Source organism: Lagenorhynchus albirostris, chromosome 2 (assembly GCF_949774975.1).
Source record: "Lagenorhynchus albirostris chromosome 2, mLagAlb1.1, whole genome shotgun sequence".
NCBI lineage: Eukaryota > Metazoa > Chordata > Mammalia > Artiodactyla > Delphinidae > Lagenorhynchus > Lagenorhynchus albirostris.
In genome coordinates this window covers 159,513,381-159,538,308 of record NC_083096.1, presented here as the reverse complement: position 1 = coordinate 159,538,308, position 24,928 = coordinate 159,513,381, and the positions used below count along the sequence as shown (strand labels likewise).

General features: G+C 51.3%; 1 protein-coding gene across 1 annotated transcript in view; it reads right to left on the bottom strand.

The window, feature by feature from the left end:
- CSMD2 (CUB and Sushi multiple domains 2) overlaps positions 1 to 24,928 on the bottom strand; it is a 669,690-nt gene that overhangs the window by 328,210 nt on the left and 316,552 nt on the right. Inside the window, exons 6-9 of the mRNA XM_060142710.1 lie at positions 21,184 to 21,296; positions 6,686 to 6,763; positions 1,439 to 1,526; positions 611 to 735 (exon numbers count right to left, since the gene is read on the bottom strand). Of these exons, the coding sequence (XP_059998693.1) occupies positions 611 to 735; positions 1,439 to 1,526; positions 6,686 to 6,763; positions 21,184 to 21,296 (404 nt within the window). The remainder of the gene's footprint in view (positions 1 to 610; positions 736 to 1,438; positions 1,527 to 6,685; positions 6,764 to 21,183; positions 21,297 to 24,928) is intronic.

The following is a 24,928-nucleotide window of genomic DNA, read 5'->3' as shown; positions in this document are numbered from 1 at the left end:
TGGGATGGCAGGGCCCCCGAGAATAAGACGTCCAGGTGTGAGGTTAGAGGAATCCCACAGAGAGGCCTTTTGAGGTCATGGTCCCTGTTACTCCTGCATAGCTCAGAGCATTCTTTCAGAAGTGACAGGTCTGTTTATTGCTGAGTATGTGGAAAGACACAAGGGCATTGAGATGGAGGGTTTGGGAGGTCTGTGTGCTATAATGGAAGGATTCAAGGTGACATGATACAAAGTGACTTCCCTTCCCACCCTTCCCATCTAGGTGCAGCTGTAATATCTTGGTGCAGTGGGCCAGAAACCTGCTCATGTGTGACTCCCTGACTAGACTGTCAGGTGCAGGCAGGGCAGGGACCGTGCCTCTCTTCCCCATCTCTGTTATCTGTTATCTCTGCTATCTCCTGCTCCTCTATAGGCCTGGATACAGAGGAGGTGCTAAATAAACGTGTTGGGTTCATTAGTAAATGGATGCAGAATCTGAGGTGTGGGGAGCAGTGAGAATGAGGTGAGCCAGTCTGGATGAGAGCCTGGACTCAGGCGTCAGGAGCTGGGCTCCGTCCTCCATGCCCAGCCCAGCTTGCCGGCCAGCCTCCCTTTCCAGGGGCACCCTCACCTCGGCAGACCGGCCTGTGGTCACTCCAGGCTGCAAACATGTCGCTGACTTTCATACAGGTGATCCGCTTGGACCCTTGCAGGTCATAGCCCTCATTGCAGGTGAACTGGACGCTGGATCCTAACCTGGGAGACAAGGCGTATCTGTGAGCTCCACCCCTGGGCCTGCCAGGTCCCCCCGAGTCCTTCCTAGGTCCACAAAGAAGCACCATGCCGAACTTTATTTCTCCTCTGGCCCTTAATCTCCGCTCCACCGTTTATCACTTAAAACCTCCATTGGAAGGAACACCCGCTCTTCATCTTCTTTTTTGGACCGTTTAATGGTTTTAGGATTGAGCTAAAAGGTGACTTTGTGTGCGAAACAGCAATCCTCTGAGATAAGTATTAGGACAATTGGGACAGCTAAGAGTGGGTGGATGATACCCATAAACTTGCATGAAAGTGGAGGAATATGAGAAGATGCCTCGATTAGGAAAGTTAGAAACTTCACAAAATGCACTGTCTCGGGGCCCTAGGGTGTCCTAGACTATCGGAGGGGTGAGCTGCCTGCTGCCACGTCATTCCTGACGATGGCAGCCCTTTGTACCCTGGGTACAGGTCTGCTGGGTGACACTGGCAGTCTACAGCCCTCCCTTCCCCCTTGAGGTGTGGGTACCAGTCCCAGGACTGGACCAAGAGAGAATGTCAAAGGCCAAGGCTCTTCTCCAGGAAGCGATTCGGTGCCCACACGGTCCTCTCCACTCTACCTCCAGGAAGGCCAGTCCCCGTCTTCCCCCCAACCAGGCCATCGCACCCTTCTTGTAATAGAACATTCCCGAACAGGTCTTACCTGAAGTCTGAGCCTAGTCTCTTGCCCCTTTCAGGTATGCCAGGGTCGGGACACATATTATGCCCTTGGGACACACCAACCTGAGTTACTACAAGGCAAAAAACAGCACAGACAGAGATGGATAATCACAGGAAGGAACCAGTCGGGGCCGTGTCGCAGGGTGGGAGGTGGACGCAGAGACAGAAAGAGGCCCTGCTCTGCTGGGGCCTGTGGGGTTGCTGGGGTCTACTGGGCTCGGGTTTCCCGAGTGTGCAGAGGGGGAGCTGCTTTTGACAAATTCCTTTGGGAGCAAAGTCCAAGTGAAATTCATCAAGAGCGTGTGGGCTCAGAGGCACCCCAAACCAACAGCCATCCCGTTCGTTCCCTTATCCCGCACCAGCGGCCAGAGGGGGACAGTCCACAGCCCCCGGTGACCTCCCCACCCTTCCAATCTGCTGATGGCGGCTCTAGATGGGATGAGCCCCCCAACCTCAGCCCCCAATGGAGACATGACTCAAAGAAAGTTAAATAAAAGGTGGATGTGTGGTCAGAAACGGTAAAGAATGTAAGAGAAAGCTGCAGTCTGAAGTTCAGAGCAGAGACTTGAGCTCAAACACGGATATTTCTGCTGAGAAACCTCTTCCCACCGGACAGTTCTCAAGGCAGAGTAAGCGGTAACCAGAGCATCCCCCGCCCATGCCGCTGGCCGAGGGCACCGAGGTAGCGCCTGCGGTAGTTCTGGCAGGTGCTGTGATGCCCTCACGTTCGCCAACACCAGAGTCCTGTTTTTAAAAGCCACGTGCACAGTCCTCTAGGTTAAAGGAGAAGCTTGGTCAAAGGGCGGCGGATACACACAAAGTCAGTTTTCTCCCGTCTCCAGTGGAGAAGGTGGAAACCCTTCGGCCCCTGCAGTTCATTGTTCTTGAGATGCTGTGAGGCTAGAACTCCCTTGCACCTCTGGAGTCCTGGCCTTGGCAACGACCAGGAGCCAGAGTTCCACTCAAGCCCTCACCAACCCCACAGTCCCAACAACCACCTCTAGACGAGGGATGACGGGGAGTCTGGAGCAATGTTCCCTGAGTTGGCCCATTTCCCTCTCACCCAGTCAATGTCCCACAATATGAGCAACGTGCTCCATCACTCACTCACTCACCCACTCATTCCTGCACATGATACACAACAGGCATTAATTGAACACCTACTGTATACAAGACCCTATTTGGATACAGTGGGAAATGCCAATGTCAGGTATAAGATATGACCACTCCACTGTCCTCAAGGAGTTACATGAACTATGGAAAGAAACTACAGAACCACAACGGGGAGGTGATGAAAGATACAGCTACAGGGAGGTTCAGAGAGAGGACCCATCTCATATTGCTGAGAGAAGCATGGAAGGCTGCCTGGAGGAGGCAGCATTTGACATGGACTGAGATAGTGGGATTTAGATACATGATAACAGAGAAATGGCATTTCAGGCAGACAGATGGGCCCGGGGAGCAAGGTGGAGACACGGAAACCGAACTGTAAGTTGTTCGGTGTGCCAAAACAGGAGGGAGGGTATGAGTGACATGGAGGAGTGAAGGTGAAGTGTCAGGGGTCAGACTTTGAAGGGTCTCAAGTCTGATCCTAAAGATGATGGGAAGAGTCCTGAGTGGGGAAGGGCACTGTAAGATCTGGATTGCTCAGAGGGAGGCCAGTTACTATGAAATGGGTTAGAAAGTTTTGTGTTCATTCAGGTAGAGGACAACAAGAGCCTGGTAGTGGGGACAGACATGAAGCGACGGTAATGGACGTGGCAAAGAAAGAGTCATCAGGGCTTGTGGAAGAGCAGGGCATGGGAAGAGGGGGCAGGGGACTTCCTGGCCCAGGGACCTGTGAGGATACAGTGAGTTGATGGAAGTGCAGCAGTGGGGAATCCCATTTTTGACTCAGTTAGTCTCATTTCAGACCTGAGTTTGAAGCTCATTCCTACTGTTAGAAACCTGTCCAAATCTCCAGGGAGCCCCGGGTGTGGCTGGCCAAGGGAACCTGGGCATTTGGACAGACTGAGCGCTCAAGCCAGAGACCGGTTACCCTCTTGGTTGTGTGGTGACGAGTACAAGGCCTCTTGGGCAGCCTCCTTTTCTCCAACATTCCGCAGTGCCAGGCTCAAGCCAGTCGCTCCCACTGGACGCTCGTCCCCTACTCCCATCCCCTTCCTTGCCAAACCCCTATTTCTGAAACTTTCACATCCTCAACTAAGCTACATCAACATTCCCCCAGTCCAGGACCCCTCAGGCTCGGCTAATAAGACAGAAGCACCATCTCCAAAAGCAGAGCAAGCCCCTGCCTCCTGGGGCCTCGGTGTTTTGCGAGCAGCGGGAAGGAAAGAGAAAACTGGGGCTTCCAGGATCCCCAGGGGCAGGAGGGAGAGAGGACCCCTGAGCTGTACCTGCGGGTCCATCTGTTGGCAAGCCAGCCTCACCGTGATCCATCCCTACTGAGGGTTTCTGAGCTAAGCGCCCACCTTCTTTAGGCCCTGCCTACTCAACCCTGTGCACCGACCACCCCCATCCAAAGGCCCTGCTGACCACCACATGGGAACCACACACCACCTTGCAGCATGTTAAGAATGCACAGCGGATTCTTGCCTCCTTCTCTCGCCCTCTCGTTCAGAGCTGACACTGCTCAGCGTAGCATAGAGGAAGGCTGACCAATGAGGATGTGGCTGGACGGGAGAGCTGGGGCCGTGGCGAAGCCCACCCACCGAACCGCAGCCCCTGACATGTATGGCAAACCTTGCTGCGTCCCTTTTAATCAGCCAGCCCGAAATGAGGCCCAGGCGCCATCCAGGAAGTTGCAAGCCCAGCGGTGAGCAGCTCATACCTCCCCAGTGCCCTCTCTTCCCGGGAGGACCGAACAGGTGACGGCATCCCCGTATGAGCCTTCAAGGCTCCCCGGAAACAAGCAAACTCAAATCCCAGTGAACAGTTTACTGTCGGAGTTACGGAGGCAAAAGGCTTTTCCCCTTTCTTTCCTGAGTTCCAGCCTCCCCTGCCTGTTCAAGACCAGCCGCTTGTGCTTGTAGCATGAATTTGCTCTTGGCTGCAGAGGGAAGAGACTGGAAGGTGATCCTTGCCCCGGTCCCTATGGTGAGGAAGAAGCCGCCACACACTCAGAAAGACAATGCCTTCTACCCAAAGCGAAGGGAGCCACAGACACATGGGTGGTCAGAGCCAATGGCCGGGGGCCGATGGTGCCCACAGACTCGTAAAGGCAGCAAGTAGGATCCAGGAGATGTAAGTGAGGCCCACTCCTCGCCTGAAGTTCAGGACATCTGTCCACAGGGAATCTGGGCAGAACACAATGGGCCAGACCCCTGCAGACATTTGGTGACCTGCCCCCGAGGCAGCTTGAGTCACACCCATTCCTCCCTGAAGGAATCTCAGAAAGGAGACCAGTACCTTGTTGTAGAGAAATGTATATTTTTTCAAAGAGGTTTTGAATTTTTTTTTATTCAAATAGGGTTTCTTCATCTTTCTGAGGGAGTTTTTGGTACCTCTGAGAACTAATGAAAACCATAGACCCTTCCCTTCCACCCCAAAATGCACCCACAACATCACATGTGATTTTCTAGCGAGTTCAAGGACCTCCTGAAGTCCTAGGTCAAGAAGGCCCATCTCAGATCCAAAGGAGAAAGGGAGGATAAGGTTTTGCATCCCCATTCTACAGATGGGGAAACCGAGGTGTTAGGGCCTGGGGTAACACGGTTACCTAAGGACACAACTGGGAAAGAAACGTGCTCTCCCAAGTCAGAGCAGCTTCCTTAACGTTTGCCTGTGGCCCCAGGGCAAACTCTGAAGTTGAATCGTGCCTGCCTCGGCTCCTCTGGTTTCCTGCGGCTGCAGAAAGAAAGAGCCTGGGAGGGCCCGGGCCACATCTTGAGCCTTCCCTGCAGACTCCTGACCTAACCCTCTGCTCCTTCCTTTGGCTCCCTAGTCAAGCACAGAAGCAGGGCCTTCTGGCTGCCCTCTGCCATCCAGGCCACTTGTGGCAGGGTGACCAGACAATGGTCCCCAGAGGCAAGGAGTGGTACCTGTCTCCAATTGGAGGACTTGAAAGACCAGAGAAAACCCACAGCCAGGCTCAGTTTCGTCACGGCCTTGGGACCAAACTGCCTCTCCCCGCGCTGCTCCCTGCCACCCAGGCACGGAGCTGTGGACCCACCCATGGCCTCTCTCCAGCAATTACTTCCAGCACCTCAGCAGAAGGGAGCACATGGAGGTGAAAGAGGAAAGGAGAGGGTCAGCAGGGAGCAGAGACAGAGAGAAAAAGAGGGGGAAGCAGATAGGGTGAGGGAGGAGGAAGGAGAGGAAAGTGGAAAGAGGGAGGACGAGTGGAAGGAGACAGAGAAGAGCGTGAGAAGCAGAGGGCAAAGGGAGGCAGAAGGTAGACCAGAAGGCCAGGTGTTTGGGGGCCCAAGGGAGGCTCCCTGCTGCCACCTCCAGAATGAAAATGGAGTGTTTCTTGGAAAAATCTGCTCTGCTTTCAAGTCCAGCCTCCTGGAGTGGCCCAGAACCTTTGGGAAATCCTTCCTATGCTCTAGCTCAAAAGCCCCTTAGCACAGGCTCTGATCAGGTGCTTCTGGAGTGACATTCCAGACAACTGCCCAGCATTGGACATTCTCCTTTTGATCTTTCAAACATCAATGGCAGGAACACGTTTCCATGGACAGAATCTGCCCCATGTCCAAGCAGGGAGCCCCCGGCACTCCGCCATCAGCTCAAGAGGAAGGACCCCCCCCCCCCCGCTTCTAGTCCACGTTTTGTCCATGGACCCTGGTGGAAGGTTCTAGGCATTCCCCTCTCTCCCCTTCCCCCAGTCTTGCCTTGGGAGCTGGAATCAGGGACTTGAAGTCTCCAAAATCCCAGCTGGAGTTTACTGACTCCTAGACGAGCCAGAAAAAGGATTGTCTTAGCAGGTGGAAGTGATTCAAAAGGAAAAATAAAGAAAGAAATGTAGCAGTAATGACTCCCTGGACTGCAGTTAGAATGGGAAGTGAGGGAGAAAGAAGAGGCAGGAGGGGAATGGGAGGAGGAACACGAGAAGACAGAGGGCAGGCCCCGGGGCTGCTCGCTGGGCACCAGGTTAGTGTGTGCGCACGCAGACCCGGGCGGAGGGAAGCCGGGCTGAAGGGACATCAGCGCGGCGTCATCTGGCTGCCCCGCGGTCACAGCGCCAGCGGTTCTGGCCTCGAGCGAGAGGCCTGGCGGGGCGGACACTTACACACAGACGTCTTCTGGCTGTTATCTTTGCTGGGCATCAGCTTCACGCCTCGAGACTTCAACTCAATTTGCTTCTTGACTAGAGAAGAGGTGAAAGGAAAATCAGGCTTAGTTGTCATATGGGACTGGGGATGGGTCCCTCTAGAATGATCCCTCTGTTAGCTTGGGACATTCCATGGTGAGTCAAAACCAGAAGCCCCTCTGGGCAGGGATATACTAAGGGTAGCGCTCAAGTGCAACAGGGTCTCAAACACGGAGAAAGAGTTGCTATCAAGGCTGGCTCTCTGGGGTGATCTCCCTGCAAACTGGTAGTGAGTGTCCACATGCGAGGTCCCGCAGCCCACCCTCTGCAGCTCTGCTCTCCTCCCGATCCAGTCCTGGCTAATTTCTGGACCAGCCCTGGCCAGGTGTGTTGCATTGCTTTAGGGCCCCAAGTTGTCACCCTCGCTGTAACCACAGCTGTTGCAATGAAATGTGACCGTAGTCCTTCTGTAAAGAGGTGGATTATATTTCCTCACCCCTTGACTTTGGGTTTGGTCACTATGGAGGCCTTGACATGTCCAAAGCCTTGAAAAGTGCCTGCCAGATTAGGCTTGCCCACTTGAATCTCTGCCATCTTTGGCAGAAGACATGGCTGGTCCTGAGAGGATGAGAACAGGAGGAGCAGAGCCCACCATCCTAGCCGAGCCCAGCCCACACCAGCTGACCTACTGTGAGCAGGGGCAGTCGAGTCCGGGAGGTCACTGGGGGATGGTCTGATGGATTGAACTGGGTTTTGATCCCAACACTAAGTCCAGTCCATAGCTCATCAGGACTTGGCCAAATACCATACAAAGGGCCCCAGAGCCAGAACTCCACGATTCCAAAGGCTATTCCTCTGAATCCATCAACCTCCTTTGGGTCTGAGTACCCCTATGCTCCAAAGCATTCTGCTGGTTGCCAAGGGCTTCATCCTGTCTCTGGTTATACGGCTTGGTTTATCTGTCCAACCCCAGAACCCCCTGCCGGGTGGCTCAGCCCCACTCCTACTGGAACCAGCAGCGGTAACAACTGTGACCAGCACTTCCTACGCGCCAAGCCCCGGGCTGAGGGCCTTACACGTTCTTTACTTAAATCAGCATCACTGACCCCTTTCTTTCTCTCACACCCACACACGATCTATCAGTAAACCCTCCCAAGTTTATCCCCAATGAAGTTTCTACATCTGTATCTCTGGTCCAAATCTCCAAGACTTCTCCCTTTGTTGCCATGGCCTTCCATCTTCCACACTTGCCCCCATCTCATCTGTTCTCAACACGAGATCCAGAAGGATCTTGTTAAAACACAAGTCAGACCAAATTACATCTCTCCTCAAAACTCTTCAGGGGCAACCCAACTCTCCTATAGTAAAAGCCAAAGTCTTTAAAAGGGCCTGCCCGGACCAACTGGCCCTCTCTGTGATCTCTCTGACTCCATCTTCGACCCCAGTCACTCCTCTCCAGCCACATGGGCCTCCCTCATGTTCCAACAATACACCAGGCATGCCCACTTCAGCCTGCCAGTTCCCTAGAAGGCTCTTTCCCAGATATCTTCATTACTTGCTCCCTTTTCTCCTTGAAGCCTTTGTGAGAACATCACTTCCTACGGCAGGCCTTCTCTGACCACTCCACTTAAAACTATACCTCCAACCCCAGCTCTCCCTAACCCCTACCCACTTTATCCCTAACTCTCTCGTATGCATATAATTTTCTTAGTGATTTTTGTCATCCTACGTTGCAACGTAAGCTCCACGAGGACAGAAATTTTTGTCTGTTTTGTTCATTGCTCTGTCCTCAATGCGTAGAATAGTGCCTGGTTCATAGCGGGTCCTCAACAATCATTTCATTTGGTCCTTATATATGTTCAACAACCTTGACCGGTAGTTATTTTACCTACTTGATCGATAATAAAATTGGGGCTTACGATGGTTTAAGTGACTTATTGTAGGTCACACGGCCAGGAGGCAGCTGTGCTCCTGGTGGGACCTCAGCACCTTCTCTTGTGACCTGTCCCCAAAGTTATCCCAAGGGCATGGTCAACCTTCTTCAGCATCTGTCCCCTCCCCAGCTCAGCCCCTGGAGACTCAAGATATTCACTCTGCACTTGAGATAACATGTCAACCCCAGAACTAAAGCCCACAGTGATCAGATGTGCAAAGGGAACCAAGTCCGAGTATTCCCCCACCCCCTGTCCATCCCTGCTCTGCCTATATCAAAAAGCTCCCCAGGGCTTCCCTGGTGGCACAGTGGTTGAGAGTCCACCTGCTGATGCGGGGGATGCGGGTTCGTGCCCCGGTCCGGGAAGATCCCACATGCCGCGGAGCGACTGGGCCCGTGAGCCATGGCCGCTGAGCCTGCGCGTCCGGAGCCTGTGCTCCGCAACGGGAGAGGCCACAACAGAGAGAGGCCCGCGTACTGCAAAAAAAAAAAAAAAAAAAAGCTCCCCGAAGGTTGGTCCCCCAGCAAGCTGCTGTCTAAGCTGAATGCCTGACAAAATTCAGTTACTTCCACGGAGTCCCCACTTCCCTCGTGCATCCAAATCCCTTTTATAAACGTGCATTACTCTCCATGTGTATCCAGCAGGAAAATTTCCAATGAACACTAACGTGGCCCCATTATCAAACAGAGGGTATTCATAGGGAAACATGCATTATTCAAGCCTAGCTAATAACGGTGAGGCAGGGGAAAAAGCGTCTTCTGATCCAACATCCCTAAGAGAACAGGAATGGTCCCAGCACCGTGAGAACAATTCCAGCTCTTCTCCCGGGTGCCCCACCAATGGGCAGGGATCAGGAGAGGGGCCTCTAGGACCCAGTGCAGCCCATCTGAGGGCAGGTCTGGGAAGATGGCTCAGGACATCCGGAGAAGGAGGTGAGTCAGAGTCTTCCCAAGCCCCTTGTTCAGGTTCTCGTGTCCACTGGGGGAGCGGGTGAGGAAGGGGGTCAGTGCCCCGTGGATGCCATTCCCAGGGGCAAACACTGCTTGGGTTTTCGTTGTAGCTGCTGAAGGGGGACCGGGAGATGCAGGTGGGTATGAGGGGGTGGTTAAGAGGAAGCCCTCTTCCTCTCTTCTCAAGGTTGCACTGAGAAAGAGGCTCCTGCCCCTCCCCCATCTCCAGGCCCCAGAGGCAATCCTTCCAATCCTGTCTACTCGGTCCTCTCCACGAAGGACTGTCTAACCTGACTCATCAGTGCTTAATAGTCACTGGATGACGTCATGATGCCTCCCAGCAGGAGCTAATTCCGTTCTTCCTCTTTTGCACCATGCTACTCACCACAGGATGGAGTTTGTTAAGGTGATGAGAAGAACTGGTTAAGAAGGAACCTGAAAAGCTAGAGGGGGCTCCTTAACTTAGATGCAAACTTTGGGACCGTTTACCCCTCTGAGCCAGGTCTGAGAGGCTGTGTCACCCACGCTGTTGGTGGGTCCCCACATTAGCTTGGGAAACGCGGGGGCCACAGCTCTGTGGGCAGGCGTTCCTCACACCTATAACACAACCTCTCAAAAAACGTATGTCCAGGCCCAGGTGGCCTAGGCCATCCCCAGAACTGATTGATGAATGAGTCAGAAAGCGACCTGGCTAGGGGGGTACCCACCTGGCAATACCCACATCGCCAGGGATCTTAGTGTCCAGAAACCACCTCCACATACCGGCGTCGCGGTAGCTTGGCAATCCCAGGGAAGCGCTCGCACACTGAACTACAGACAGCTAATTTGTCTTCGTCTGACCAAGTGTGTGGTGGGTGACCATGGAAGATGGAGCACCATGGGAAATCAGCCTTGAAATAAGCTCGTAGAAGAACTAGCTGGACAGACCAGGGCAGACCTGGTGTGAAGGGTCAGAGGACAAGGGCACTTCTCTCTCTAGGTCTCCACAGCGCACTGCTAACAGAACTAAGCAGAAAGCAAGGGCAAAACAGCAAGGACCTGGAGAATTTCTGAAGTGTATTTGTTCTTGTTTGAACATTCATTCACGGAGCGCCCACTAGCGTAGCACCTATGGTATTACACTGAAGCGCTGGTCTCTTAAAAGGATTCTGTAACTACTGGCGCAGTGGAGAAAAAGTGGAGCCTGGGGCTGGCTCCTCGGTCCTGGCTACACTTGAATGCACACCCCCGGTGCACATATGCACGCCACACATCCATGCACGTGTGCACATCCGTGTCTACAACCAGTGCACCCACAAGAACACATTTACGTCCCTGTGTATGTATGGCTACAAACCTTTACCTACAAATATAATTCACACTTACACATGTGTTTGTACTGTATGTGAACGAAGTCAGGACTCCCAAGAGAAAAGTGCTGGCTTTAACTGGTTGACGGAAATCTAAGAGGTACACTCATCTCCTCTGAATGATGATGACTAACAGAGACTGCCAGGCTGCTCCGCTCATCCTTTATATTCTGGTTAATTACAAGACATTTCCCCACTGTTGTAAAGGTTAGCGGAACACACGGTACACGTTTAGCTGGAAGAATCTGGCGATACAAATGCCTCTCTGGTCTGCGGCACCAGTTATTGGGCCGAGCTAGTGGGAGACAAGGACCTGTTAGTGGAGGAGACAGGAGAGGGAGGCCTAACCTGCCTCCATGGCTCTAGGGACCAAGAAGTGCATGGAACCTATGGCTTCTTCTCATCCCAGTGGATTCAGACTTCCCTCCACAACAGTGAGCCCCTGCTCTCAGCCTGATCACTCGCCTTTCGCCATCACCTGGCTGTCCTGCTGGCTGGACCATCCCTTCATGTCCTCCCACATCCACATCCACACCAAATCCAGTTCATTCAGCCTCAGAAAATTTCTCCAGTGTGTATCCTTCTTTCAGTGTTCTAAGCCGTTCCTGCCCTAAACTCATCCTGTTTTTTGCTTGGTTTTGGTTCACCGATACACTGTCTCTGGCCCATCTTAAAAAATGTTGCAGACAGTCATCTTCTAAAAATGGCAATCTGATTGCCACTTCGCAAACTTGGGTTTGCATCCTGCACTCTGCCCTTCCCTTGTCACTGAGGACCTGCCTCGCTGCCTTGGTCACCAGCCCTGCAGAAAGGCTTTTATTACTCACTGCCTTTTGCTGGACAAAGCCAGGTTCTGCCGCACTGGATCCTCATCTCACTGAGATTCATGCCAAAGATATAAAATTCGGTGCAGATGCCTAAGACCCAATGCTTCAAGCTGTAGACCTTCTAGCAGATGGGGAAGCTCTTACTACGGAGAAGAACAGTGGGAAGAACAGTGATTACAGAACAGAGCTGAAGATGCCTCAGAGTAACAAAAGATGAGGTATTTGTTGCCAGGTCAACTGACTTAAAGGATAAATATAAAACTATCACAACAGACTAGATCGGGATGCTGCCAACACAAATGAAGAGGCTGGAGTGGCACCACCACTGCTACTGCACTGGCACTCTTGATTGCCATGGAAGGCTTCAAGAAGATTAGCAAAGGTGCTAATCCGGCGGAAACCAGGAATGGTGCGAGGCTGCGTGTTGACGCTATAACTGCTGAACTAAGGAAGCAGCCCAAACCTGTGCTAAACCCCGAAGAGACTGCTCAGTTCGCCACAATGTCTAAAAATGGAGACAGAAATCAGCGACATCATTTCTGATGTAACCACAAAGATGCAAATGGTGTGCTTACAATAGAGGACAGGAAAACACTGTATGATGAATCAGGAACTGAAGGCACAAAAGGTGACTAAGATTACATATCTCTCTGCTTGAATAATACATCAAAAGTGCAGAAACGGGGATTCCAGGATACTGATGGTTTCTGGTATCCACTCTTGAAATTGCCGATGCCCAGTGAAAGTCTTTGGTTATAATTGTTGAAAATGCCCTCAGTACACTCAATTGGAGTAGGATGAAAATTGGCTTTTGGGTTATAAGAGCCCAAGCTCCAGGTTTTGGTGTCACAGAATGAACCCAACAAGGTTGATGCTACTGATGGTTTGGTATTTGGAAAAGCGAGTTGGACCCTCAATCTTTAAGAGGTTTTGCTTCATGACCTAGGAAAAACTCGAGAGGTTATTGTGACCAAAGGTGATGCCACATTATTGCAAGGAAAAGGTGACAATATTGAAATTGAGAAACATAGTTAAGAAATCACTGAGCAGTTAGAATGTTACTGTTAGTGACCATGAAAAAGAAAAACTAAATGAACATCTGGCAAAACTTCAGATGGAGTAACTCTGCTGAAGATTGCTAGGACAGGTGACGTGGAAGACGATGAAAAAAAAAAATAGTCCCAGATGCTCTGAATGTCACAAGAGCTGCTGTTGACAAAAGAGTCACCTCAATGCTTTGCTTCAGTGTGTTCCAGGCTTGGATTCACTGATCCAGCTAAATGAAGAGCAAAAAATTGGTACAGAAATCATTAAAAGAACACTCAAAACTCTGGCAATGACCGTTGCTAAGAATGCACGTGTTGAAGGATAACAGAGAGTTGAGAAATTTTTGCAAACTTCCTCTGAAGCTGGTTATGCACCATGTTGGGCAATTTTTAAAATATGGTGGCAAAAGGAATCGTCAACCCAACTCAGATGGTAAGTAGTGCTCTGCTGGGAGATGCTGGTGCAGTTTTTCAGTTAACCACAGCAAAACTCGCTGTGCCGCTGGAATTGCTAAAGGAGAGGAGGACCCTGGCATGGTAGATGGGGGGCAGTGTAGGGGGTGGCCCATGTTCTCATTCCTAGGAGCTATTTTTAAAAAAAATTATTTTATATTGGAATATAGTTGATTAACAATGTTGTGTTAGTTTCAGGTATACTGCACACTGATTCAGTTATAACCCTAAACCTAACCCTACTGTATAGCACAGGGAACTCTGCTCAACACTCTGTAATAACCTAAATGGGAAAAGAATCTGAGAAAGAATAGAGACATGCTTTGCTATTAATAATGGGCTGTGCAGCGGTCTTCACGAACAACTTCCCAGAGGTCAGCTGGAGGAGACGACCGGAAGAAGGATGTTTAAGGGAATCACTATGGCCATCAGTTATTGGTTTCAGTTGCCTTTGCAACACTTTCCTCTCTCCATGGAACATCCTTTCTCCTCTTTTCTGCTCGGCTACTCTTGTTGGAAGGCCTCACTCAGAGGTTACTTCTTCTCTGCCTCTCTGTCTACGTCTCAGGGAGTAGCCAGTGCCCTCTCCAGGCTTCATCCAGACCTCTGCTGAAGCCCTCATTACACAGGAACAGCAGGTCTGCTTCTAGCCATTTGCCTCATGAGCTCCTAGGTCTGCATCCTGGGACTGACACAGAGCCAGGCACATAGAAGGTTCCCAATAAGGGTTTGACGACTGAGTGGATGAATGACCCACTGTTACAGAATATGTGCTTTGAATTAATTTCTGGCAAAAGGAAGGGGTTACACTGGAAGCCTGGTGAGGTGAGGGGCATCACATATGTGTTCACGCTCACTTTGCAGTTCAGGCCCACTCTTTTTTTTTTTTAAGATTTTTTTTTTTGATGTGTACCATTTTTTTTTAAGTTTTTATTGAATTTGTTACAATATTGCTTCTGTTTCACGTGTTGGTTTTCTGGCCGTGAGGAATGTGGGATCTTAGCTCCTCGACCAGGGATCGAACCCACACCCCCTGCATTGGAAGGCGAAGTCTTAACCACTGGACCGCCAGGGAAGTCCAGGCTCCCTCTTGCTTGAATTCAGGAGCTTGGCTCTGTAGGTAGCTGGCTCTGGGCTCCTGAGACTTGTGCTGAGGCCCCCAGAGGACCAAATGAGGCTGGTAAGGGTCTGGCAGCTCAGAGGGCTGCCAAGAATAGGACAGATGAGTCAGAGCTTGAGCCATGGGACGCCTGAGACATTTCTGTTCTGGCCCAGGACTGTGGATCAGTCGCAAGTAAGAACGCAACATGTTCATGTGAAAAACAGAAGCATCAGCTTGTTACCGTAAAAAGCCTCAAGCATCTCCGTAAGTGCAAATTGTTCTCAAATAGAAAAGTTTATTTGGCAGACAACTGAGACTCAGCACAGGACTTCTAGAAAGCAGAATATCTTCCAGTCTCCTGGTCACCAGGGTTGACTTGACAAGAGAGGCAGTGAGAAGGGACAGCGGGGCCAGGCTGGGATCTGGCTGAAGGGAGGGACGGACACTAGAGGATGATCATGAGGTCAGAGTGGCAGCAAAGGGAACACGTGTGAGAAGGAGCCAGAGCAGGCAGCTCTCTCTCACTGCACAAGGGTTTCCCATATAACAAACAGAGGGTCAAGGTGACTGATGGGGTAGGAAGCTTCAAGTTTCCATTTCTTGAGTGACTGCCACGTGTCCAATATTTTACCAGGAGCTCCTTTAATTTCCAGTAGCCCTGTGGGGTTAATATTATTCCCTCTACAGACGAGGAAAGCAATAGTGAGGGGTGCTATCCTCCCTGCCGGGGAAGCCCCTCACCCTTTGTGATCATTGGCCACTGTGGGCATTTAAAAAAAGGCTCTTCTCACTGTCATCCCTTTAGGCTTAAAAAAATAAAAACAGAACAACGAAGAAAGCAATTAACACTCTGAGAAGGACTGGAAATATTCCTCGCCTGGAGACAGAGGGATTGATTATATAACCTCAGTGGCCTTCCCAAACTGGAAGGAACCTTATAGAACCTCAAGTCCTGGGGTTGCCAGGTACAGGAACCTCTTTAATCTGCTTAGGTAAATGCCTGCTACAAATAGGTCAAAGAGAGAATTCTCTGGTTGAAGCTGGGGTGGAAATCCCACCTGCTCAGCCCCTAGCGAAACAGCTGCTGGGAGAACCCCTTGGTCTCCAAGGAACGCACTTTAAAAGCGCACTCTCTTGGGCCCGTATCACACGCACGGGGAGGACTCGTGCCCTAAGAGGGGATTGGCGGCCTCAGCCTCTACTTTGCCTTTATCGCTAGACTAGACCTTTCTTCTCTGAGCTACAGATGGACAGAATAGCCAAGTACCTATTCGATAGCCTCTCAACCCCTGATATCCCAGAATCAGTGTGTCTCAAGCCAAATCCATCCCCCACCTCCCTGTGCCAGAGGCTACCTTGGTGATTAGCACTTTTTTTTTTTTTTTTTTACTCACTTACTCAAGCTAGAAACCTAAGATTCACCCCTGACGCATTCATCTGCTTTCCCCATCCCCCCCACTCCCAAATCTGACGGGTCCTGAGTCCAGGGTGGTTTGCCATGGAAAGGTCCCTTCTGGTCTGTCTCCCCCTCTCCCTCTCCACTGCCTCTGCCTCAACTCTGGATCCTCATCATCCTCTCATTCCCCGCTAGTTTCATTCTACAGCAAAGATTTTTCTAGAACGAAAACACGATCACACCTTCCCTCTTGTTAAAACTTCTGATCACCTCTCATCACCACGGAACCAAGCCCAGCTTTCCTGCAGCTTTTTACGACGAGACCCCCACCTCTCTTTCTGGCCTCATGACCCGCTACCCTCACTGCTTTGTTTTTTGTTGTTGTTTGTTTTTGCTGTACGTGGGCCTCTCACTGTTGTGGCCTCTCCCGTAGCGGAGCACAGGCTCCGGATGCGTAAGCTCAGTGGCCATGGCTCACGGGCCCAGCCGCTCCGCGGCATGTGGGATCCTCCCAGACCGGGGCACGAACCCGTGTCCCCTGCATCGGCAGGCGGACTCTCAACCACTGCGCCACCAGGGAAGCCCCCTCACTGCTTTGGACTGCAGACTTCGCTCTAGGTCGCAAATGTTTTCTGTAAAAGGTCTGTGAGTAAATATACTAGGCTGTGGCCCATCGTCTCAGTTGCAAACTATCCAACTCTGGTAGCACTGAAGCAGTTGTAGACAATCTGTCTATGAATGAGCGTAACTGAGCTCCAAGAGATCTTTACTTATGGACACTGAAATTTGAATTTCATGTAATTTTTATGTGCTATGAAATCTTCTTCTTCTTCTGATTTTTTTCCTCCAACTATTTAAACATGTAAAACCCATTTTTAGCTCCAGAACCATATGAAAACAGACAGAGCGCTAGGTCTGGGCTGCAGGCTACAGTTTGCTGACCTGTGCTGCAGACACACACACGTATTTGTGGTTCCTTAGACTTAGCACTTTCAAGCTCCCTTGCTTCAGCTCTACCTGGAATGCTTCTTTCCATTGTCTGTCTGGCATCTTTCTGAGACTCACACTGAAGTCACTGCCCTTTTTCGGCTCTCCTTAAGTGTGTCCAGCAAAACGAAGTGCTTCTTTATCTCCAGTCCTAGAACCCTTCATCAGGCCTCAACTATAGCTCTTCTCATGTGGCAGAGAAGTTGTAGATTCATGTCTGTTCCTCTCTTGAACGTGCTCTCCTTGAGAGCAGAGACTGGCCTCGTTGCGTTCATCTTTCTGTGCTGTCCCATGGTAGTGTCACATGGGACACGCTTGTTAAATGAAATACAATTGCCCACCTTCCGACAGCCAGCTCCAGGCAAAGCAAGCCTAGAACTCAGATCCCCTGATACCATGTGGTATTGGTTAAAATTGTGTCTAGCTATGAACAGCCCTAAATTCAGATTGGATTGAGACAGGAATGGAATGTGTTGTGTTGTAGGTTAGTTAGATTTATTTTATTTTATTTATTTTAGTTTTATTTTTTGTTTCTCCGGGACAAAACATCCATCGATATAATCAGGAGTTGGTAATTGTTGGCTCTGAAGTGCCCTGCGTCCCTTGAGACTCTAATGCCATAAAGCTGAGTGCGGGTGAAGTTGATCCCGTGCTGATGACTCCCCAGGTCCATTCTTTAAACTTCTCCCCCCTGCTCTGTGCCCCCAGAGCCAGACCCCTGTGGACAGCTATGGAACAAGGGGGCCCACTGGTCAAACTGGTCAGTTTCCCAGGGCATAGAGCAGACTGTTCTCTTGTTGCTGGTTTCCTATTGGGTTGGCAGATGGGAGGCACAGCAGATGTGAGGGAGGGAGAAGGGCAAGATCTGGTTACAGATTCCTGGGGCCCCCTCCTCCTGCACTGGTGACAGATTCCTGGGCCCCCTCTTCTGCACTGGTTACTGACTCCCAGGGCCCCTCCTTCTGCACTGGCGATACTTCCAGGTCCCTCTTCCTGCACTGGTTACTGATTCCCAGGCCCCCTCCTCTTGCACTGGTGACAGATTCCCGGGCCCCCTTCTCCTGTACTGGTTACTGATTCCCAGGCCCCCTCCTCTTGCACTGGTTACTGACTCCCAGGCCCCCTCCTTCTGCACTGGTGATATTTCCAGGTCCCTCTTCCTGCACTGGTGACAGATTCCTGGGCCCCCTCCTGCACTGTAGGTTGGCAGTGGTCAGGCTCCTCAGCTGTGCCGGGCGGCCCCCCTTCAACGGCTCCGGCTCTTGCTCCTCTGTCCCCTGGCCCTTTCTCTGCTGTGGTAACGGTCTCTCTGTCGTTCATTCTCTGGGTAATCTCATTAAAAAGAAACCCTCTGGGGTTTCCTTTAATCTCACCTTTACCTCTGTAATTGGATCCTTCACTAAACCTTCTTCAGTTAAAGCCATGCAATAAGTATGCTCCTGTCTCCTACTAGACCCCTGACTGAAAGCTCTCTCTGCTACTCTTTGGGACTGAACTTGCAAGTAGCAAAACTTAGAATGGTCTTTTGTGGTTCCAAAGTTTTCCTTCCTTTAGAGCAATGGTTCTCATTCGGGGGTGATTTTGCACTCAGGGGACATTTGGCAAAGTCTAGAGACTTTTTGGTTGTCGTGTGTGTGTGTGTGTGTGTGTGTGTGTGTGTGTGTGTGTTGCTGGCATCTAGCATCTAGTGGGTAGAGGCCAGGGACGCCACTAAACATCCTGCAGTGCGTGGGGCAGGTTCCCACCACAGAGGATCATCCAGGCCACGATGTCAATTGTGGTGAAGCTGAGAAACCTGCATTATAAAGCTACCAATTGAGTTTCCAAACGATTATTGTAGACCCTTGCACTATATACCCTCAGTCTGGAAAACACGAGAGAAAGTTCACAGGGGAGAATCATGTAGGAACACAATCAGTTTACAGCGCAGTATATTAGGATGCCAGACCCAGATGAACACGGCTGGGGTTCACACTCAGACTCCGATATTCTATCGAGGAGACCTTGAGCCAGATACCTACCCTCTCTGCAACTCTCGCTCCTCATCTGTAAAATGGGGCTAGTAGTAGTACCTGCTTTACACAGTTGCTGTTAGGTCTGAATGAAGTAATAAATGCCAAGTTCTTGAAACCCAGAGAGAAACGCTGGCGCACACCAGTGTGCAAATCCTGTTCTGGGCTGTCCTGGGGGGAGTCAGAGAGAGAATAAGAAAGGGCCTGCTTTGGAGACGTTCATAACTAAAACCGCTTTTCAGATTGCGGGTTATTCCCTGCTACAGACTTTGAAATTGATTTCGAGGTTGCAACTAACATTAAAAATTGGAAAAGAAATTTTCAGGGTGCCTCACCCTTACGAAGGGTAAATACCACTTGGTGACATCTTCCTTTTAGTTCTGCAGATATATATGTGTCCTGGGTTGCGATGGAAAATGGATTTTTTTATGGTGAGGTGAGATTAACAAAACAAAGTTTTAAAGATACCAGTCAAATAGGAAAAGCGAGGCACCCAAAGCACCGTGAGAAGGCCCTGTGATTTTGCAGAAAAACTCACATAGGCCTGCGAATGAATTCGAGCTTCACCATGTATAGGCTGTGTGACCTGTGCGTGTTGGGCAAGTTACACAACCTCTCTGAACCTCAGCTTCCTCCACCGGAATACGGAAACTAAAAACATATTCGCCACTGCACTGTGGGGAGGATCGAATGGGGCAACGCGCATACACTGCCTAGTACAGGGCCTGGTGCACAGTAGGTGTGCAATGGACGTGTGCTCCTGACCTAGAGGCTGCCTGCCCTGGGTCCTCATTGGCAGAAAACCCTAATGTATGACCGTGACAAATGGGCCCTCAGAAAGGTGAAATATTAGAAACACCTGGCACCTACTTAATCAGATGAAACAATAACATTCATCTCTTCTTTCCTAGTTTGGAAAACACAACAGAAAGATCCAGAGAGGTGCTTCACTCCCACAAAGCCCCAACCTCAGCGGCGGAAGAAATGTATCCAGGAAAGTTCTCGGAGCCAAGCTCGTCAGACCAGGTTGGTTTCCTGTTTATTTTTAAACATATTTCAAGGGATTCCTGCTACCCAAGGCTAAGGAAATGAGGTTATTCATAAAACATTCAGATTTTACAGGTAATGCGTCTACTCTCAGTGCTGCTTTTATCCCAGTGTCCAGCCTGAAAGCCTGGCCCTGGGGGGCCCCGCTCTGCCGGTGCCACCTCCCGGGTGGGCAGTGTGCTCAGAGCCTCCGAGGTGAGGCTTGGAGGGACGAGCTGCCAGGATCTCCTCCACTGGAGTCACTGCTCCCTCCTGACCCTCGGCGGTGAGGTGGTGATCACAGCTCACTCTTCCCTCAGGCCTCTGTCCTACGCACACCAATATACCACATCTCTCACTCACAACACAGCCCACTCTATTCCCCAGGGTCTTATATAGGGCCTTCTGCTTAATGGGTGTGCAATACAAGTTCACATTGAATCAACTAGAACCAACCTCAGTTTGTAATTGGTGATAGTGATGGCTTAATGAGCAACTCTGAAGCCAACCCTTGGTGTTTATCTCTGTGGATAAATTTTGTGTACTTTGAACAAACTCAAGGTTGAAAAGGAATGCTGTCATCTACTCCCACCCATCCATTGGATTTTGGGATCTCCTCTAGGCGTGGAGAGCTCCCTGCCTCGGGGTCAACCCACTCATTTTTATGGGCGGCTCTCGGGGTTAGGAAATTCTTCACGATTGGAGCAGAAATCTGCTTACCTGCAGTTTCCACCTGCCATTCTCGGTCTGATCTCTTGCCACCAGACAGCTCTTCACACATCAGAGCACCTAAGCTAGAGAGCTCCCTAGAGCTGTTTTGCCTATCGTTTGTCAAACGTCTGTGTTCTACGTGAAATGAACAAGAGCTGAAATGCGGGCAGCTCTCCCACTTTATACCAGGGTAGGCTAAACTCTGCCGGTTAAGTGGGTGGGCTCTGGATTCAAAAGGCAGGAGTTCAGATGGTCTTGGGAAACTGCCTTCATTTCTCTGGGCCTCAGCTCTCTCGTCCATCAAATGGGGATGGTGATGGTATTTACTTCACAGGGTAATGATGAAGATTAAGTGAGATGACGCTGACCAAGTGCCTAGCAGAGTGCCCGGCTCTCAGGAGGCCCTTGGCATAAACTAGTATGATTTGCCTGGCCTGAAGACGGGCAGCTCAGGGTACACCATTCTGCACAATTTGAGAAGTGTCCTCCCTTGGACAACAGACCGCAATGGCAGATGTAGACACGCAGATATGCAGACCTCTGAGTCTGCAAATGAGAGCAGGACAGCAGAGGCAAGCGTACCCTGAAGACACACCGGCCCCAGTCCGGGGACAAGACGGCCCCAGGCATCATCTCTGCCGCCCCCCGCCCCCCGAGGAAGCAGGGCAGCCCGGCCCCGCCTACCTTGGTACTGGGCACTGAAGCCGCGCTGCCGGTGGTTGCCGTCCGACGTGAAGTGCAGCCGTAGCCAGTTTTTGCTGCTGATGACGGGGGCCGGGAGGCTGGCTCCGGTGAACCTGTGGGGACAGGAAGACGGGGTCAGGGACCACAGCTGCCTGAGACCGGGCACCCGGGAGTCTCCCCACTGCCCATGCGTGCTGGGGCCTCCTCCCAGACCTGGCAGAAGGGAAGGCCGTGCTGGCCCGGCCGCCCACCAGTAGCCTGCAGCCTGGGCTGCTGGAGCTGGTTCCCCCAGGGGCTCTTCCCACTGCTGAGTTGCTGAGAGGAGGGGGCGATCCTTCAGGCCTGGAACAGAGGCCTATTTCTCCACCTTCAGCAGAGGTCTAGCTGCCCAGGAGAGAGGTCCAGCCCTCCCAGCAGAGGCCCGTCACCCCAGCAGATGTCCACATACCCACCCCCAGCAGAGATCCAGATTCCCCGGAAAGGTCCAGCCCAAGCAGAGGACCAGCCCAGCTCTCCGGCAGAGGTTCAGCCCCCGACTCCCGGGCAGAGGTTCAGCTACCCCGAGCCAGCCCCTCAGGGACGCGAAGGAGTCAGGAGAAAGGGCTCAGGCAGCCACTACAGGCAGCACAGCCCTTCCCAGGTGTGAGGGCCTGTTTTGGGGTCACTAACTAGGCGCTGGGTCTTCTCTGGCTCCTGCCCCTGTCTCTGCTCCTCCACAGGAGGCCAGCCCCCACTGCTGGGCCACCTCTCTGCCCTTAGATTAGCCTTGTCTGCTTTCAGCCAGTCTGGCTCAGTGGCTGGGAAACCCGGATATCCCCGACCGTTGCCAGGCACTGCCCCAGCCTCTCGACCAGCTGTGTCCTGAGCCAGCTTTCAGGTCAATCAGATCTTTCCTCCTAGAGTTGCTCAGAGCTCAAGAACCTTCCATGGCTCCCCGGTGCCCACGCAAGACTGGCTTTCCAAACTTTCCGCACTGTCCCCTGCTTGAACGGGCCTCCGCTCAGTGCTGGCCCCTCCGCCACACCCAGGCGAAGCCCCGGATGCCCCTCGTCACTCTGCTCACTGTCCTGTACCCCAGGAGCCCCTCGCCCTTCTCTCCTCAACCCCACAGCCTCCAGCGGGCCGATGCCCAGTGTCTCTCCGCTCCTCCTACCTGCGTCTGAATCAGGGACCAAACCTCCTGATGTATCCCCTTTGGCACCATCACTCCCACCCCGCCTGGACACCCTGCTTACATCGAAGCATTCCAAGCTTTCTCCTTTTCTATGCCTTTGCCTTTTCTGCCTGGAACGTACCCGCGCGTAACCCTCTCTCCTGCACCAGCCGTATCACTTGAGACACTTCGGGATGCCCTCAGATACCATGTCCCCAGGAAGGCCTTTCCTATTCTCCTTGGCTCTGAGGCCACACGGACTTGGGTTCAGATCCAGGCTTCACCACTTCCTACCAGTGTGACCTGGGACCAGTTAGTTGATCTTTCTGAAAATGGAGGAAAAACACTGGCCCGGAGAGTCTGTGGGAATACGTGAGAGGCCTTACGGGCAAAGAACCTAGCCCATTATCTGACACATATTAGCTCAATAAACATAAATTTCCTTTCCCCTCCTCTGTGATGCCACAGCATGTTATTAAAATTATAATTCATTTATCTAGGTGTGTGTCTCTCTAGGATAATGCCGCAAAGAGGGCAGCGCAGACTGGTGGGTGGGGGGGGAGGGGAGAAGCTGGGACTCCAGAGGGATCGGCTGTGTTATCTTATGAAAATTACTTAAATTCTCTGTAACTTCATCGGTAAAATGAAGATAATAATCCCTCTCTCAAAGGGCTGCCGGGATTGAATGAGATAATACACAGAAAAGACTTTAGCGCGGTCCCTGGAAAATAGGAAGCCCTTGGTAACTGGCAGCTGGTATGTTATTCTCCATCATCTTTATTCTTCATCTCTGTGCTAAGCACCTAACACAATGCTCGATACAAAGCAGGTGTGTCAGGATTCCAGCAGAAAACAGATGGCTCGGTCATATGAGAATAATTCCAGTTGAATGAATGGCCTCGTCACCACCAGGGATGGGGCGGTATCCTGAGGCTGTTAACAGGGGTCTGGTTTCCACTCACAGGCCTGGAGAGGACATGGTTATCCCCGAAGGAGAGGGTAGCATAGAAAGGGCCACCCTGCAGGACCCAGATCTTCAGTCAGTGGAGACGACAGCCAGTTTGTGAAAATCCCACAAGGAGGGAGAAAGACACACTCTCCTCCCTCCCCTCCCCTCCTCCAATCTACTGCTGATGCTTCTGTTGATGTAGCCCAATTGGAAGCCAGAGGGCAAGGGAGCATATGGATGTAGTCTCACAAGTAAGTCTTCCTAAGCATGGAACAGGGTAGACAAGGGAGGGGAGATGATCTGGAGGGGTGAAAGGAAGAGATCCAGCATGCTGGGTCTCCATAAATGCGTATTAGACAAAGGAACTAACCAAGGAGCTTCTCACCCTGCAAAACTGAGTTTTTACTATAATGCAAATGCTGACATACACCAACCTCCAGGAATATCACCCACATTGCTATGGTAAGAGCTATTACAGAAACCAATTACTGTATTTCACCAGACCCCATTTAAAATACTTTATTACAGGCAGAGTCATTTAAGTTTTCTAAGGAGCCACAAACAGTATTGTGGGTTTTTGCTCCCCCAGGCCAAATTCAACTCTATCTCCATGACAAAGCCTGGAGGCTATTTACATAAGGGAAGTAGAAATAGGGAGAAGTTACCTGAATAATTCAGAACCAAAGGCTGTTCACTGCAAAATGGAATGAGGTGAGGATGCTGGGGTCCCAAGAGCAGGAGGAGAGTAATGATCAAGGTTGTAACCGCAAGTCAGAAAGTCGGTATCCTCCAGCCCTGGGATCCGCATTAACCCCCAACGCTACAGGCTGGAGGAGCCCGAAGGGACATCCCCTGCCTCCCATTTCTCCCACACCTTCACCTGCTCCCAGGAATCCTGACGATGATTGTTCATTCCCAAGGCTTAAACTCAGGGCCCTGTGCATCTTTACTCCGCACTACTCCTGCCTCCTTGGACATAAATGCACATTTGAGAGTTTTCTTGGCATCTGTCAGAGAATGGGAGGCTTAAATGTTGGAATCATCCCATTAAACACTGCCGTTGCGATAGTATCATGCCTCACGCAAAACTCTCCAATAAAAAGAACCAACGACTGATGCATACAACGACATGAATGATTCTCAGAAGCATTATGCTGAGTGATAGAAGAGTATATGCTGTGTGCATCCCTTTATATGAAACTCTGGAAAAGACCCATCTACAGTGAGAGAGAGCACAGGGGCTGCCAACGCGGGGGGTGAGAGGTACAGGGGGGATCGCCCGGGAAGGAGTACAGGGGAACCTTCTGGGGTGATGAAAATGTTCTGTATCTTAAATGAGATGGTGGTGATATGGCCTATACACATTTGTCAAAGCCCCCAGAACTGTACATTTAAAATGGGTCATTTTAGGGGCTTCCCTGGTGGTGCAATGGTTAAGAATCCGCCTGCCAATGCAGGGGACATGGGTTTGAGCCCTGATCTGGGAAGATCCCACATGCCGTGGAACAACTAAGCCCGCGCACCACAACTACTGAGCCTGCGCTCTGGAGCCCGCGTGCCACAACTACTGAAGCCCGCACGCTTAGAGCCCGAGCTCTGCAACAACAGAAGCCACCGCAATGATAAGCCCGCGTGCCACAACA